This window comes from Heloderma suspectum, chromosome 2, assembly GCF_057233095.1.
Source record: "Heloderma suspectum isolate Gila_16-S chromosome 2, 16-S_ref, whole genome shotgun sequence".
Classification (NCBI taxonomy): Eukaryota; Metazoa; Chordata; class Lepidosauria; order Squamata; family Helodermatidae; genus Heloderma; species Heloderma suspectum.
The window spans coordinates 309,095,418-309,113,873 of NC_139459.1; the positions used below are offsets into that span (position 1 = coordinate 309,095,418).

The 18,456-nt window shown below is 42.3% G+C and overlaps 1 protein-coding gene across 10 annotated transcripts in view; it reads left to right on the forward strand.

Moving 5' to 3' along the window:
- Positions 1 to 18,456, forward strand: part of NR2C2 (nuclear receptor subfamily 2 group C member 2) — a 73,537-nt gene that overhangs the window by 22,749 nt on the left and 32,332 nt on the right. For 9 of the 10 annotated variants that reach the window (XR_014788548.1, XR_014788547.1, XM_084840232.1 and 6 more), the window contains 6 exons: positions 7,496 to 7,606; positions 8,118 to 8,318; positions 9,322 to 9,424; positions 13,259 to 13,438; positions 14,589 to 14,736; positions 15,979 to 16,072. Coding sequence is in view for 8 of the 10 variants with exons in the window: in XM_084840232.1 (XP_084696358.1) it covers positions 7,496 to 7,606; positions 8,118 to 8,318; positions 9,322 to 9,424; positions 13,259 to 13,438; positions 14,589 to 14,736; positions 15,979 to 16,072 (837 nt within the window). In the remaining 2 variants the exon portion in view is untranslated. Of the gene's footprint in view, positions 1 to 5,417; positions 5,492 to 7,495; positions 7,607 to 8,117; positions 8,319 to 9,321; positions 9,425 to 13,258; positions 13,439 to 14,588; positions 14,737 to 15,978; positions 16,073 to 18,456 lie in introns of those variants that run through there. The other variant, XM_084840233.1, reaches the window with a different exon arrangement.

Below are 18,456 nucleotides of genomic sequence, written 5' to 3' on the forward strand. Positions count from 1 at the left end.
CCTGCCCTGCTTTGGATAGGCAGTGGCCTCTGAGTTCGGAAGTGGCCATGTATCTCAATAGGACTGTGCCCTTAATGACTTATATTGTCACATTTATAATGCTTGACTCAGAAGTCACTTTTTTTGCTCTTGGCTTCTCTTGCATACAGAAACAGATTTTTACACATTTCACACATTAACCCAACAGTGGATTGGCATTACATGAATGAGACTCTGGCTTGCACACACCCTCCTCCTCCTTCCCTTCCTGACTTTGTAGTGAAAAACTATAGTTTGCTATTACATATGAAATAGGCGAACTATGGTTTGTCACAAAAAGGAAGTGCAGGAAGGAATTCAGGTATGTAAGGATGGAAGAAGTGTAAACCATATTACACTGGTTTAAAAATCTTTACACTGGCTGACAATTTGTTTCAGGGCAAAATATAAAGTGCTGAATCTTACCTTTAAGGCCTTATATTGTCTAGGTTCAAGGTACCTCAGAGAGCATCTCCTCCCCAGTGTCCCGGTCCAGCACTTAAGATCCTCTGAAGTTTATATGCTGCAGTTGGCTAATGTGAGATTGGAAGCCACATGCAAGAGGACCTTTTCCTTTGCTGCCCCTCGCTTGTAGAATGACCTGCTGGTTGAAATGCACCTCCTGACCTTTTTGAATGTTTTTAAGCAAGAATTAAAGACTCTTTTATTCTGGCAGGCCTTCCCTTTTTAGAATTCTTATTTCTCTTTGCTGATTGTTATATATGGTTTCTAGGCTGTATTGTTTTTATTGTAGGTGGAGAGGGGGTTGTAAAATTGTTTTTAACTCTGTATGCCGCCTAGAGCATTTTGTATACAAGCAGGTTATAAATAAATTAATTAAATAATAAATCGGAAGTGTGTCAGCCCAAGGCTCATTCATACAAATCTGAATTATGTCTGAACCAAACTATTGAGTTAAACTTAATACTCTATGCAAAAGAACAAGCCAAATAGCACTTGTCTGGAGGTGCCATTTGTGAGTATTGTGCACTTGCAGCCTCTGCTTCCAACCTCAAGTTGCTTTCATGGTGGCCTCTGTAAGACTGAAATTTACCGACATCTGATGTAGCATGACCAAGAAATGGGAAGTGAATGTGCAGATCAAGGGTGTAGCTGTGCAAGTAGGAGCATGCTTTGTTCTCAGTGACTTCCAAACGGAGAAAGAAAACAGGCCACAACAGGGGGCACTTAAGGGGTTGGACCTTTCCAGACACCAGATGCTGCATTTACCAGGGGCAGACTTGTCCAGTGTAAATAATAACCCTGAGCCCCCTCTTTTTTTCTCACTCCAGTGGGTGGGTATAAAACACTGCACTTGGACACTACACTTCTGATGGTGTATGGTCCAGCCTCCACTGAGTTTCCACAGGGCAGTGTCTCATCCATGCAATCCAGGTGTCATTCAGTTATTTGTCTCCTTCTTTGTGTGCCCCCATTATATTTATACTGATCATTCTAAAAATGAGGAAAAAGTAACAATTGTACACCAGAATGTTTTATCTATTTATAAAAATATTTATGTTCTGCCTAAGGCAACTTGCAAAATATTATTAAAACAATATATAATCAATAAAATAATTAAAACACTGTACTGCTGGCATTGGCTCAGTGGTTTTGTATATACAAAGATACACTGTCCTGGATGGCAGAACAGCTAGTGGCGATCTCTTCATCAGACTGGATATAGTTCAGTTCTGAGAAATGGAAAGGGTTCACTGAGATCAGAGGGATGATAACAAAAAACTGGGATTAGTAGAGACCTACACTACCTCTAGATATATCCCCTGTAGCACTAGTAATACATGGAACACAGTTGCAAACAGCAAGAAAGATAGGAGATTTCAGTACTGGATAAGTGCTGGTATTTCTAGATTTAAGAACTTCATGTATAATTCTGTCATATGATCCTATCACACAAAGAAACCCACATATTCAACATTTTTTCAGTGTTTACAGGTTAGAGCCATATTCAGAAAATAAGAGGCATAAATATGAGTAGGCCGCTGACATCTTTTGAAAAGATTGTAACCCTAGGAAAACATAAAGGATTACCAAATAATGTTAGAAACAACTAATGTGACAGGGAATTTAATGTGAAAGGGACAGGAGTGGAATGGAGGTATATATATATATAATAAGCCAAAACAATATCAAGCGATTGTGGCCTGAAGGAAAAAAATTATAAGATATTATATAAACGGTTGTTGTTCAGTCGTTAAGTCGTGTCCGACTCTTCGTGACCCCATGGACCACAAAAACTTATCCAAATATGTCTGACCTGTGCTGGAGATGTGGAAAGGGAAAGGGCACATTTGCCCAGATTTGGTAGGAGTGTCATCAGGTTAAAAACATTTGACTCAATACCTTTCAAAGTATTAAAGAAAGGTTAGAATATGATATTCAGTTAAATACAAATGTAATGTTAGCAATAAATGGACATGATTGGAGGGAATGTACAATATTGGTTGTGTGTATGCTAACTATGGCACATATATTTACTGGCAATAGCGTAGAAATCACCTGATCTTACTACTCTTGGTCAGTCGAGAAGGAAAATTTGGATGATGATGCTAATTAACAAGTTCACCACCTATAAACATTTGTCAGAAGGAAGAAATAGTTCAATAGAAACGTCTCAGAGAAACTGGAATTTACCCAATTTTGGAATCAATACAGGCCAAGTGATTTAGCACCAGTGGACATTCTCGGTTCGCATACTGCTGAAGCCTAGCTTGTAGGATTTTGAACATAACCTTGCTGGCATGTGAAATGAGCGCAATTGTACGGTAGTTTGAACACTCTTTGGCGTTGCCCTTCTTTGGAATTGGAATGTAAACTGCCCTTTTCTAGACTTTTTGGCCACTGTTGAGTGTTCCAAATGTGTTGGCATATTGAGTGCAGCACTTTAACAGCATCATCTTTTAGGATTTTAAATAGCTCAGCTGGAAGACTGTCATCTCCGCTTGCTTTGTTGTTACTAATGCTTCCTAAGGCCCACTTGGCTTCACTCTCTAGGATGTCCGGCTCAAGTTCCACGACTGCACTATCATGGCTATCAGGGACATTAAGATCTTTCCTGTATAGTTCTTCTGTGTATTCTTTCCACCTCTTCTTAATCTTATCTGCTTCTGTGAGGTCCCTGCCTTCTTTGTCCTTTATCATGCCTGTCTTTGCCCAAACCTTCCCTTAACATCTCCAATTTTCTTGAAGAGATCTCTAGTCTTTCCCATTCTGTTGTTTTCTTACAACCTCAGATATGCAGATGATACCACCCTAATGGCAGAAAGCGAAGAGGATCTCAAGAGCCTCTTGTGGAGGGTGAAAGAGGAGAGTGCAAAAGCTGGTTTGAAACTCAACATTAAAAAAACGAAGATCATGGCATCTGGCCCCATCACTTCCTGGCATATGGAAGGGGAAGAAATGGAAGCAGTGACAGATTTTATTTTCTTGGGCTCCAAGATCACTGCAGACGGTGACTGTAGCCATGAAATTAAAAGACGCTTGCTCCTTGGGAGGAAAGCTATGGCAAACCTAGACAGCATAGTAAGAAGCAGAGACATCACCTTGCCGACAAAGGTCCGTCTAATCAAAGCTATGGTTTTCCCAGTAGTAACGTATGGCTGTGAGAGCTGGACTATAAGGAAGGCTGAGCGCCGAAGAATTGATGCTTTCGAACTGTGGTGCTGGAGAAGACTTACGAGTCCCCTGGACTGCAAGGAGGTCAAATCAGTCCATCCTAAAGGAAATCAACCCTGAGTGCTCATTGGAAGGACAGATACTGAAGCTGAAGCTCAAATATTTTGGCCACCTAATGCGAAGAGAAAACTCTCTGGAAAAGACCCTGATGCTGGGAAAGACTGAAGGCAAAAGGAGAAGGGGACAGCAGAGGATGAGATGGCTAGATAGCATCACCGATGCAATGAATATGGATTTGAGCACGCTCCGGGAGTGAGCGGAGGACAGGAAGGCCTGGCGTGCTATGGTCCATGGAGTCACGAAGAGTCGGACACAACTGAACAACAAATGAAAGGGGATGGATTTAATCAATCAGTTATTTTTTTCATTTTTTTGAATTTAAGTTAATAGTTTATGTGTAGTATGTTGTTGTCCTATTAAATAAAAATATAAATATGGAAAAATAAAATAATTAAAACAAATAAGGGAGCAATCCTATGACTGCTACCAGGAACTGACCTCCCCCCACTTCCATGCTGCCTCCAAGGCAGCGCAGAACAGCCCCACCCTCTGCACTCGCAAGAGGAATGTGGAGCAGCTGAAAAGGGGTGTTGCGGGAGGCGGTTTCTGAGGCAGGGAGGTTGGAAATGCCTGAACGACACATCCAGTGTGTTGTACAGCAGCCTCCACCCCCTCTCTGCCTTCCCACAGCTAGACAGCCGCAATCAGCTGTCTAGCTGAAAATGCAGGGCAGGAGAAGCGCGGAGGGAACGATCCCCTCCGTGCTTCTCCTGCCCTGCATTGGATAGGTGGTCGCCTCCAAGTTTGGAGGTGGCCACCTATCTGCATAGGTGCCCTATCTGCACCCTAACTGAACTAAACAGCAGTCACTTGTTGACATCACAGAAATAGGGAATGAAACTCAACCAATCATGTGATAAAATAAAAATCTGTAGTAGCCTACAAAACCACCAATAAAGATGGGGCAAATTGGGTTTCCTGGAGTAGGGAGTTCCACAACCTGGCTTTGCAACCAAAAAGGCCCTGGTCCTATGTCGTGGCCAGCTGAACCTTTAATGGCAACAAAATGTAAAGCAGGACCTCTAATGATGATTGCAATGGGTGTGCAGGCTCATGTGAGAAAAGGTCCCAAACCATTTAGGTCTCTATAGTGATAACAGCGTTTCGAATTGTGCTCAGAAATGAACTACCTCACTTTTCTGACCCAGCTGACTTTTCTGGATATTTTTCAGAGGTCGTGTCTCCCCCCCCCCCTTTTTTCAGTAATCTAATCTGGATGGAATCAAGGTTAGAGCTGTCTTTTATGGGAAAGGGCACAATTGTTGCACCAGCTGAAGCTGTGTGAAAGTGCTCCTGGCCACAGCCACTTTTTGAGTACTCAGGAGCAAAGCTGAATCTAGGAGCACCCCCACACTGCAAATCTGATCCTTCAAGCAGAGTGCAATCCCATCCAGAACAGGCTTTACACCAAGCTCCAGATCGGTTCTCTTACGAATAACAAGCATCTCTATCATATCTGGATTAAACTTTGATTGGATACAGGATAACAAGCCAATCACTGTACTCCAACAATGGTTCTGGAAAACCTCTTTGGTGAGATGGAAAAGAAAGCTGGATAAGCTGCCCCATGATGAAAAATGAAATAGATGAAAGCTGCCAATCATCTATAAACTACAGGCAAAACTTGAATTGCATTGCCTAGGGAACAAGCCTACAAGAGCTATTAAAATATTTGTTTCATAAAGTTTTTCATTAATTATTCCAAAGATGCAAGAAGGTGGGTTGCCTTTGTCTGTAAAGCTCATTAATTTATGTGTGAGCTTTTGAATCTGCAAATATGTTATTTAAGAAAGAAGCTCTACAGCATCAGGAAAGTGCATTAGAGTATACAGGCACAAATCATTACCTGTTCAGGGATGTGGTTAGTACCATTAGGCTGAACTTATGAGAAAACTAAAAGAGTAGTACACCATATGAATACAAGAGCCATGAAACAATTAACAAAATTTAAAGTAGTGTTCTAATGATTTTATAGGACTGAGTGATCAGGGCATTCAGTGGCACCAGTTGAAAGCTGTAATGTAACTGGGTAATAAATATCTCCAAGTTGGTCTTACTCTTATTTTTTGAAAACGTATTTATTGAGTTTTTTAAAAAATACATGTCAAGAAGTACAATTAATGCAAGGAAAAAACAATGGAAAAAGTAAAGGCAAACACAAACAACTCAAGTGCATAACCAAGGGTATAAGTATGTAGCTGCAAGAAAACAGATAGATGTTATTGAAGAAACCTGTCTAATCAACAAGATACAATGTATAACAAAACAATAACACATGACTATCTCTCAGTCAACACCGTATGTATCGTTAGTGGTAAAAACTGAAATTCTGCATTTGTGTTAATTCAAATAACAAGTTGAGGGTCCATGAAGAAGGGGGTGGGTGGGGGGTAAAGTTGAGAAATCCCTCCTCCCCTGAGCCTTGAACAGGTACACTCCTGTTAAAAGTATGAGATACACTGCACCATTTTATTTCAGGTCCTCATTTGTATATAGTAATGGTCAACTTAGTGGTCCCATGTCTATGAGTAACACAGAGGAAAGGGGCCACGCACTGAAAAAGGAGAGATGTATGCATTCTCAAAGCAGGGAAACATAATACTTCGTAAATTAAGAAAGGGCGCTTCCCAAAAAAACAGTCTAGAAGGCTCACTGCCTTCCAGAAATGATGGAGTGTTGAAGGAAGCTGAGAATGAGTTGGGGGTCGGAAGAGGAAAGCTAGGAGGAGGAGTGTTGCCCTGCTGAAGCTCCTAGCAAGGGCCCTTCAAAAGAGTGGGAAGGGCTTTTAAATCTTTCTGTTTTAAAAATGTTTTTAGATTCTTGCACTATTGTCCTCTGCAAGAATCTAACATAGGAACAGCAAATTCTTCAATCAGTTTTATCTTGTTTTTATTCTCCGGCTGTTTTAATTTATTTTAGATTTTGTTTCATTATATTTTGTATTTTATGATCTTAACCTTATTTTGTGAACTACCCAGAGAGCTTGGGCTATTAGGTGATATAAAAATAAATAAATAAGAAAAATAAAATCTCATTTTCCTTGCTGTGCCCTTAAGTACTAAGGTATTCCCTGTTCTTTTAACATATTTTACTATTATTTTGTAGTTTATGTTTTTAATTTACCTGTAAGCTACCTAGAGAACATCAGTTATTGAATGGTCTAAAACTGAAAGAAGAAATCAGGTTCAGGGTTGAATATGTAGAAACCATTCCCTTATTTTGGGGTGGCCTCACTTCTATTCCAGGAACTCGATAGCCAAATTTGCTATTAGAGGGAATGATGGTGATTGAATATTCTATTCTGTAGTATTCTGTACTATACTACTGATAGTATAAAAAAACCTTTATACTTTATTTCTGGAATGGAAAATCCCCAAAGCAATTTCTGTGAGTGTCTTTTTTTTTTTATATATATATGCCCAAGCAACTGGTATTACCCCATAATTGTATAGGAATTTCTTCAGTCAGTGCCACACATGCAATGGTTCCTTTGACCATTGAAGTTGCATGTTTATCTATACTGCCAAAGTCCTAAGTAAGGGCATCCAGTTTTATGGCTGGCCACCATATTGGGAGAAGTGATAGTCCTTGTGGAGCAGTAGTATTAGTGAATTGTTCTAGTGTTTTTTTCTCTTGGAAGGACCTAACATTTGGTATAAAATAATATTCAAAATATGTTGCTTGCCATGCATAAAATCCATTTTTACATAATTCAATATAGGTGCAAACTGTACAGACAACATTATCTGAATCTCCAGTGATGACCAGCCCTTCCCAACGCATCCAGATCATCTCCACAGATTCCTCTGTAGCGTCACCACAGCGCATTCAGGTATAAGGTTTTTATTGTAAATGGATTTTCTCTCTGCGTACTGAAGTTATATTCTCAAATTGCTTTGCAATCATAAAACAAATTTATTTTAATAGATTTTTTCCATATGTAGAGTTCAATCCTAACTTATTATATAGTCATTTTTGTGAGCATAGCGTATGGGGGCAGCATTATGAAAAGAGCTATTTCTTACCTTAGAATTGCCAGGTTTTTATTTCATTATTGGAACTGTATTTTGTGTATACATCTTGTCAGAGATCTTTCTTGCTTGTGTGTACACTGAGTGGGTGGTGCATGTATTGAGAAGATTCCCTATTGACTTGCATTTTGAGTAGTCGTATTCAAACACCTGCACATAAAAGCTTTCCACTTTTACTATAGCCTTTTGTTCCTACCTGCCAATGGAGGAAAAACAGCATCTTTTATAAAGTGATAATTTATAGTCTTTAGCCAGAAGTGAAGTTCTAAATTATGAATGGCGCATAATAAAATATTTCCATTTTTGTTATAGATTGTCACAGATCAGCAAACAGGGCAGAAAATCCAAATAGTGACAGCAGTGGACTCAACAGTATCTCCAAAGCAACAATTTATATTGGCTAGTCCAGACGGAACAGGAACAGGGAAAGTGATATTGGCTGCACCTGAGGCTTCTAATACCAAGCAACTTATCTTTACCACCACAGATAACATTGTGCCAGGCAGAATACAGGTAAGCACATAATTAAAGAATGGTGTACATGTCAGTTGTTAAGCCAAGGAAATATTACATAGCTTTATCAAAATAAAATGTTTTGTTTCATGATAAGATATAGGCAAAGAGTGTTAGATTTACAACTGAAACTAAAGTTTCTATCTCAAATTAAATTTAAAAAGAGTTGTTCAAATCTTTAACACACAGTTGTACCAGCGAAAGCCTATTCAAGTTAACATGAAGAAAAGGTTATAGAAATGAGATGGGGTTTTAGGTCCTTTTTGGGAGCAGAAAGGAAAGAAGTATGGCGAATGTGGAAAGGGATAACATAACAAGCAGAAGGAGCAGCAGCAAAGAAGTAACAACAATGGAGAATAGAGCAGGAAAGCTGGGATTTAAAAAATAATGAAAAGAACAAAAGGGACAAATAAGAATATAGTGAGAAATAAAGGGGAAAGGGTAGAGAGGTGCAAGTCTATATAGTATTTTAAAAACAAAGAGAAAAGACTTATATTGGATATGGTAATTAACAGCAAGCTAATGAAAAGTAGAGAAATCACACTGGTTTATACACATGACAGCCACCCAAGTCATAGCCTCAAGAGCATACAGGGCACTGGCTCATGGACTGGCTGGCATTGTGTGGTATTGTTGCTCCATACAATCCTAATTAAGCCACAATCTAATGGGGGCTAATGCATGTTACCATGTGGGTAGTATATCTACTGCCACTCCCAGCCATGGCAGGGATTTTCCTTTTTTTGATGAAACGAGAAATCCACCAGAGGTAAATACTTGTGAACCAGATTGTAATAATACATGTTATAACTATTAAATGTGTGCACTGAATCAGCATAAATACGTTGTAACAGTCCAGGAAGAAAAATGCACCTTTCTCATGTAAATGCAACTCATTGTCATAGACATTTACTTGCCTAACAATTGTATTTCTTTATTTTCATCCCAACACGTGCGTTATATATGATTATGGTACTCTAAGCACTCCAATGTTTTGTTTTAGATTGTGACTGACTCTGCCTCTGTGGAACGTTTGTTGGCTAAAACTGATGTCCAGCGACCACAAGTAGTAGAATATTGTGTTGTCTGTGGCGACAAAGCATCAGGTATGTCATTGTAGGACAGGGGTCACCAATTTTGGGGGGGCCAGTGAGCACATGTGGAATTTTGAGAAGGTGTCAAAAGTGCCATCACATAATGGCTGCCATGGGGGATGTGATAACTTACAAAATAGCTAACATGCTGAGCGAGGCCAGTCACAAAGCAGTGATTTCACACAGCGCCAAATTGGTGAAGCTAAAAGACAGGTAACTTGCCCCAGATCCTGAGTACAAGGCTGAGGTGGGGTGTGGGACCCAAAATCACCCTTTTGAACCTACAGTTCTCTCTCTTTCAGGATCTGCCCCCCGCCCCCACTTCTTTATCTCATGCTACACTGCCAGCATACAAGACCCATTTACCCTACACTCCCAGCACACAAGATCTACTCATCCTAGTCACTTATTTCTCTCTCTCTTTCAGAAACGACCCCCCCATCTCAGTCTGTCTCTGTCTTTCTCTCACACACACACCACACATAAAATACATATGCAGACTATGATGCCTCACCCCGTGGAAGCGAGAAATCTAACACTAATATTACCGGCCTGCTGCCACTACGTGAGGTAGTTCTCCTCCATTACCCTGTACCCTCAAGAATACCAGTCCAACTGTGTTGCTGCTGTATAAACTGCCAGCTCCAGTTCACTTATGTATTGACCACCACTAACCCACACTAGATAAATAACAACAGTTTTCCTTTCTCTCAGTCCTCAGCTTTCAACTCCACTCTTCTAATTGCCCTTGGAAACCCAACTGTCATAACTGTGCTTGGTACCCCACTTACCCCAATCACAGTGCAGTTCTACCATTAGAACAGTTCATCCCAGCAGCAAATATAATTTGCTGAACTCCAATAAAAACAACAGTTCCCTGTTTCACCACACAGACCACTCCCCTGCTTTCTCCCTGTCTGGCTGGCTGCCTCACAGTTCTCTCAGTCCCTTCTGTTGCTCTCCACAGCCCTCCTTCCTTTCTCCCTCACCCCACTGGGTCACCATGCTTCCTCCTCCCACTCTGTCAGTTCGTGCCCAGCTCAGCTATGGTGTCCCGATTTCCTCCTCCCACTTCCGTGGGTCACTTCCTGTCCTCCCCCACAGCCAACCCCAAGCACCGGTCTCCCCCTTCCTCCTCTACTGCCCTGGATCACTCTTAGTTCTACTCTGCTGCCATCCCTTACTAGGCAGCAGCAATTGAGATGGATCTTGCCTTCCTTTTTGGGGGTGGGGGGAGGTGGCAGGAGCACTTCAAAGCAAAGCCCGTGCCTCCAGCCTCCTCCCAACTTTCCTTTCGTAAGAATGCCCCTGTGTCCATGTGGGACTCAGAGGCATTCTGGGGATGCAGCTGGAGGCCAGCAGTTAGCTGGCCCCCTGCCAAAAAAAGTGTATGTGTGTGTGTGTATACATTCTCATTCTCTCTCTCTCCCCCCCCCCCACCCACACACTATATATATGTGTGTGTGTGTGCAAACAAACCACAGGTACTTCACGGCTGGAGGGAGAAGAGTCCATGGGCCATGTTGCTGGACTACATTGTAGGAGAATTACTAGACATGTAGAAAATGACTGATAATTTATGCTGTCAAAAATATTGTTGAGAAGTCTGTTTGTTTAACAAATGGGCTTTGATTCTAGAATGTTTTTCTAGCAAAACAGCCCAAATTAGATATTTCCCAATGGGGCATATTGCTGCTCTACATTCTCCTGAGAGTAGCCTACATTCTCAGGGCCTGGTGAAGAATTAGCTGCCACATGTTTCTAGGTGAGGCACAGTAAGACCTCTGATAAATTACATGAATTGCCTAGCCACATTTGGATGTGTCTGACACAGCAGCTTCACAGAAGACAAGAAGTTAAAACAGACTGCTGAAAGGGCTGTTCTGCATCTTGATCTCTATACATACAGAGTGCAAGCTGGCAACCTAAATATTCTTTGACTGGTCAAGTGTCCAGCCCTCAGAAAGTGCCTATTAACTGTCATCAGGGGAGCCTTGTTGAGAATTATTCTGGATATAGTCTGCCCCGACCACTTTAAATTCTAGTATTTTGACACACCTTGTATACTATACCAGCTTACAATAGAAATACAATTTAGGGCACAATCCTATGGCCACTAGACAGTGGCTAGCCGGCCAATGGATTGGTTGGTTTCCAGGAACTGACCTTGGAGCCTGTGCTCTGAGGTCAGTTCCCAGAGATCTGCCTCCCCACCCCCTCCCCCGCTGCCTTGTAGATGGCGTGGATTGTCCCTGCTTTCGGAAGAGCAGTGTGGAGCAAGGGGGAAAGGGGCATTCCTGGAGGTGGGGCGGGGAGTTAGTGAGTTCCGGTACAACACTTCCTATGTGTCGTCTGGCCTCCCCATGCTCGGATGTCCAGAGGCCAGACAGCCATAAGCGGCCATCTAGCCATGAATGCAGGGCAGCTGGAGTGTGGAGGAGAGGATCCCCTCTGCGCTTCTCCTGCCATGCATTGGATAGGCAGTCGCCTCCAAGTTCAGAGGCGGTGATGTATCTGCGTAGGATTGCTCCCTTAACAGCTTCGAGTCCCATTCCTTCTTGTTTCCTGAGCTGAATGAAACCTCAATATAGTCAGTGATTTCTGCTTTCTAAACATCTGTGGGTTTGTACACAAGCGTGAAATCTAGCATCTATCATAGAATTATTATTTATATAAATGTAAATCTTTTTAAATACAAAGGTGTTGGGAATGCCTGGCTCAAGATCCTGGAAAAATCTTAGCAGAATGCCCTTAGCTCTTTGGTTGGCCACTGGGAGGGTAAACTATTGAGCTTAAACATGATGCCTTAACAGTCATACTGCTTAATTCCCACTGTGACGCACGGGCTCCCTGGGTCCCAAGTGACACACACAAAACATCAGTTGCCATCATGTCTGTAGTACAAAGTTCTTCCAGGAGTTCCAGGAAGTTGTCCTCACTCCTAGTGTGTTTGAGCAGCACTACTGAAATTACCGTTGCCTAAATGCAACAGTGGATGCTTCATAGGGTATACAAGGAAGCAAGGTTGTACAACTGAGGAAAGGAAAACTCTGTTCCTGCAAACAGGGCAAGAGAGAGAGAGAGAGCTAGGGATAGATCGTGGAAAATGGGCAGCTTGTCATGTGAACCCAGAGAGGATCTTAAGTCATGTAACAGAGCATCTGAGTGCTTTGGGTTCCAGAAATCAAATCTTATTTCCTCAAAGGGACTTTTGACTCTAGGATAGTTATAGCTTCATGTGACGAGGAGAAAGTAGGCAATACCTTTTCAGTTATGGCATCCTCTGTCTGGAATGCTCTCCCCAGGGAAACTTGCATGGCATCAAATCTGATGTCTTTTGGGGACTATGGCTTTTAGATGTTTACATTGTTAACTTAGCTTGACATGGCATAACTTTGGCTGCTCTGTTTATATGTTGTATTTTATTTTTAAATGTGCTTTTAATTATTGCTAGGTGCTGTGAGAGCCTTCATGCTGATTTGCAGAAGAAATATTATATACGTATAAATAAATGTAATAATGCATTCCACTACTACAGCACTGATTGGCCTAAGCACAAAACGTATCCTACTTTAACTCTCATAGAATGACATAAGGCAGGCAGTGCTATTATGTAAAACCTCTTAAAATGCTGGCCAATGTTTTGATCCAGGAGGATTTTCTTCTTTAAAAAATCTAACTAAATGACATATGACTAGAATTCAGTACTATCAAAAATGTGAGAAGATTGAAAAGCAAACCAAAGGAACAGCAGAATAATATATCCTTCATATTACAAAAATAGTTTTAAAATCCACCTTCTTTGGCATAGTAAACTGTATATTCTTATGTTTCTTTTTTTTTAAGGTCGTCACTATGGTGCTGTCAGTTGTGAAGGATGCAAAGGCTTCTTTAAAAGGAGCGTGAGGAAAAATCTGACCTATAGTTGCCGTAGCAACCAGGACTGTATCATCAATAAACATCATCGGAATCGCTGCCAGTTTTGTCGGCTAAAAAAATGCCTCGAGATGGGAATGAAAATGGAATGTGAGTCTACAGTATACAGAGTAGTTCTTTGTCTAATGAAGCGATGGATTAAGTATGGTTTAGGGGTGTGTTCATTTTTGTGATTAAAATCTGTTTCAGTTATTCTGTTACAATGTTTTCATCATCCCAAATCAGCATTTCTTTAATCTTTTATCCTCTAAACTTTAGTCTTTGGATGATTTTCATAGTGAATGTTGAAAATGCATCAAGGCTATAATCCTACATATGCTTACCTAGTAGAAAGTTCCATTGAACTCAGTGGGACTTATGTCTAAGTAGACATGCATAGGATTGTGTAGTAAATGGTTTAAAATGTTCATTGCTACAACTAAGGAACAATAGTGGTTGGGGTATAAAAACGAATCCCATCGGAGGGCATCCCTGCTGTTATCTCCAATCTCCACGGGTTGCCACTCAAAGCCAGGGAACCTGGCCTGTGCCAGGAAGAGTGACTGCTTTTCCCAGCTTGGGCTGAGTAGCTTCACATGGCACCTGGTGTCCAACAGGGTGCTAGGTGTAGTGCAGAGCCAGGGATCCCCCAGCACTGGGAGGAGCTTAGCACCAGCTGAGTCGCTTTCTCTGTGCCTCTCCCAGCATGGAGAGAGAGAAGAACGGGGTGGGACAGTGATGTCAGGGGGTGTAACTTCACCCTCTGACATAACATTAGCAGGTGGGGCCACATCCAGTGCTGTCCCCTGAACCACAGTGAGCCTGGTGGGAGGCAATCCGGTCCCCACCTCAAAATGGTTCTGCATCCCTGGTCTAGTCAATGTCAACTTCCAGATACTGATCCAGAACGAAAACTCTTTGATTATATTGTGCTGCAAGATAGAGTTGGGTGCCATCAGCATACTGATAGCAGTGGACTCCAAAACTACGGTCAGTGTCCCCAAACAGCTTTGTATAGATGTTAAATAAAGTGGATGATAGAATTAAATCTTGAGCAGATCTCTAGGACAATTCCTATAGATCAGAACTATATTTGCCCGTCACTACCTTTCTGAGATCATCCTATCAGGTAGAACTGGGTTAAATCAAAATAAGCTGAGATTTTACACAAGTTGATGTCCTGCTTTAAGAATCTATACTTTTTATAGGACTTTGAATAAATTATTTTCTTTCAAATCTCTATTTGTACATCGTGATGTAGCTGTACAGAGTGAAAGGAAGCCTTTTGATGTACAGCGTGAGAAACCAACCAACTGTGCTGCTTCAACAGAAAAAATATATATCAGAAAGGACTTAAGAAGTCCTCTAATAGCAACCCCAACTTTTGTAGCAGATAAAGATGGGACCAGGTAAGATAGGCCTTTTTCAAGTATGTGCAGTCTAAAGCTCTTATGAAGTCACATGTTTAATTCACAGAACTAGAAAATATCATTCAAAATGTAACTAAATTGATCAGGCTCAGTTTTGAGATAATTATTTCCTTCTTGTGAATTCACATGCTGTTGTAATATATCCAGTACAGAATTTCTCATACATATTAGGGTATTGCATATTTTAAACCATAATATAATCAGTAAACATAGCTATAATCTTCTTTATGTATCAGCATAGTTTTTCAGGACACAGTACAGCTTAGTAATGCATGACAGGACCTCACCTCAAAGGACTTGTACTGTCAAGGCTAGGAGAAGGTGCTGAGATTGTAAATTCCTTGAGGCAGAGCCTTATCATGTGTAATTCATCTCTATAGTATCATGCAAAACCATAGTGCTATATACATTATTATGCTTTCTTGATGCTGGCTAGACATTGGAACAGGCTATAAAATATAGAAGGCAAAAAGAGAAAGTTTCAGAAAACAGGCATGCAAATTAACTAAAATGTTTTTATAGATACGGTTTTTCAGATATCCTTGTGTGCTTACACAAAATCAGAGATTACTTTCTCTCTCATCTGAAGCCATATCTTAAACTGTTATCATGGGGTCTATAGCTGACATGTAAATTATCTGAATTAACATGTTCAAAAAGTAATAGTGATCGAATGGAAAAACACTTCATAATGAGTGGGCAAAATACAGCTAAGGCAGAGATGAATGGCTTGGACCCAGACTGGCTGTTTCATGAATAGAAGGGCTCCTTCTGTTTGCAGAAGTGTTTACAATTCAGCAGAGGCTCCCACTGGTGGAAGGGTATGGATGAGATTTTCACCTATTCTCTCTGCAACCTGGTACAACATTCTGAAGGTTCCCCCAGCCCTACAGAGCAGATTTGTGGGGACATACGCTGCAGGTGGATGGAGAATTGATGAAAATCACCTCCCCCCTTCTGCCAGTTAGCACAGCCGATGAATGGTGTTCCACTTATAGGATCTTAGGATCCAAACCTGTTATGTTTACCCAACTGTAAGAGAATAACCAATGTTCATACTTTAAACCCAGCTTCTGCAAAGGCAAAACCAGAAGCCATTTTTGTTTACAAATCACAAAAATTGAAAGACACAATAGTATTGCTCTACATTATAAAAAAGAAAAATAGTGCGGCTCTTTAATAACAAAATACTAACACTTTTTCTTCCCCTATCTTGAACAGATCTACTGGCCTTCTTGATTCAGGGATGCTTGTGAATATTCAGCAGCCGCTAATACGGGATGATGGTACAGTGCTTCTGGCTACAGATTCTAAGGTAGCATTGCTTAGATTTCAATGTACAATTAACGTTTTGTTGCTTCACCAAGTTGCATTCATTCATTCATTCACAATATTTATATACCGCTCCTCATCAGAAGATTTTGGAGCGGTGAACAACATGATAAAAGAATAAAACAATGGTTAAAAGAGTTTTTAAAAAATTTAAAAAGACAAACCCCAACAAAGTGGAGTTTAACAAACCACGGCTGGTCATGCAAGGAAGGGCTCTTGAAAGAACTACGTCTTCAGGAGGCGCCGGAAGGAACACAATGTTGGCGCCTGCCTGACCTCTAAAGGTAGGGAATTCCACAGGAAGGGGGCCACCACACTGAAGGCTCTTTTCCTGGTGGACTCCAACCGGGCCATGGGTCCATGTGGAACCACCAGGAACATGCCCTCTGATGACCTCAGTGACTGGGCAGTTGGTAAGGAAGGAGGCATTCTCTCAGGTATCCTGGTCCTAAGTTGTTTAGTGCTTTGTACACTAGTACTAATACCTTAAACCTGGCCTGGTAGCGAATAGGCAGCCAGTGCAATTCCCTCAGCAAAGGAGTTACACGCTGAAAAGGGGCAGCTCCTGACAACAGCCGAGCTGCTGCATTCTGCACTAGCTCCAGCTTCCGGACCAGCCTTGAGGGTAGTCCCACATAGAGCGCATTGCAATAATCCAGTCTTGAGGTTACTAATGCCTGTACCACCATGGTCAAGCTATCCCTGTCCAGGAGAGGCTGTAGCTGGTGAACCAGCCAAAGCTGGTAAAAGGCACTCTGAGCCACTGCAACCACTTGGGCCTCCAGTGAAAATGATGGATCTAGGAGTACCCCCAGACTATGGACCTAATCTTTCAGAGGGAGTGCAACCCCATCCAGAACAGGCAATGAGCCTATCTCCCGGACTCAGGAACCACTCATCCACAGGGCTTCCGTCTTGCCAGGATTCAGCTTCAGTTTATTGGCCCTCATCCAGCCCATTACTGAGTCTAGGCACTGATTCAGGACTTGCACAGCCTCTCCTGATTCAGATGTCACAGGGAGATAGAGCTGCGTGTCATCAGCATACTGACGGCATTTAGCTCCAAATCCCCTAATGACCACTCCCAACGGCTTCATATAGATGTTAAACAACATTGGGGACAAGATGGTGCCCTGCAGCACCCCATAGCTCAATTGCTAAGGGGCTGAGGAATAGTCACCCAATGTTACTCTCTGAAATCGGCCCCGTCGGTAGGACCGGAACCACTGTAGCACAGTGCCTCCTATGCCCATCCCACGGAGTTGATCCAGGAGGATACCATGGTCGATGGTATCAAAAGCCGATTAGAGATCGAGCAGAATTAACAGAGTTGCACTCCCTCTGTCCCTCTCTAGATAAAGGTCATCAGGGCAACCAAGGCTGATTCAGTCCCATAACCAGGACGAAACCCAGACTGAAATGGGTCTAGATAATCAGTATCCTCCAAGAGTGCCTGCGGTTGGTCCGCCACGACCCTCTCAAGTACCTTCCCTAGAAAAAGGGTATTTGTGACTGGGTGGTAGTTGTCTAATACCGTTGGGTCCAGGGTGGGCTTCTTCAGGAGTGGCTGCACTACTGCCTCCTTAAGGACAGCAGGGACCACCCCTTCCCGTAGGGAAGCATTTATCACTCCCTGGACCCACCCAGTCATACCCCCTCGGCTACCTTTTATTAGGCAGGAGGGACAGGGATCAAGAGGGCACATGGTTGGTCGCATTATTGCAAGCATCTTGTCCACATCATCAGGCCATAACAACTGGAACTGATCCCACAAGATCGGGCAGATGGTGGCATGAGACACCTCGACTGGTACTGCACTAACAACAGCATCAAGGCTGGTGCGGAGACAAGGGATTTTGTCCTCAAAGCACGATGCAAAAAGGTCACAGCGGGTCCTCAATGGGGCCACTGGGGAAGATGTTAACAACCGCCGGACCACCCGGAAGAGCTCCACTGGACGGCTACTTGAGGACACAATGGAGGCAGCAAAATAAACTTCCTTTGCTGCCTGCGCTGCCACACTATAGGCACAACTATGCATTCTAGAGTGTGCTTGGTCGTCTTCACTTCGAGTCTTGCGCCATTTGCGCTCTAGCCGACGTCCAGCCTGTTTCACTGACTGCAGCTCCCCAGTATACTAGGGAGCAGAACGGGCTCCACAGTGCTGGAGAGGGCACTCAGGTGCAATCAAGTCGATGGCCCTCCACATCTCACTGTTCCACAGTGAGGCTAGGGCCTTGGCTGGATCACCAGCTCTCTCCACTGGAAAATCCCCAAGAGCATTCAGAAATCCATTGGATTCCATCAGTCTCCTGGGGCGGACCATCCGAATAGGTCCCCCACCCCTGCGGAGAAGAGTAATGCCAT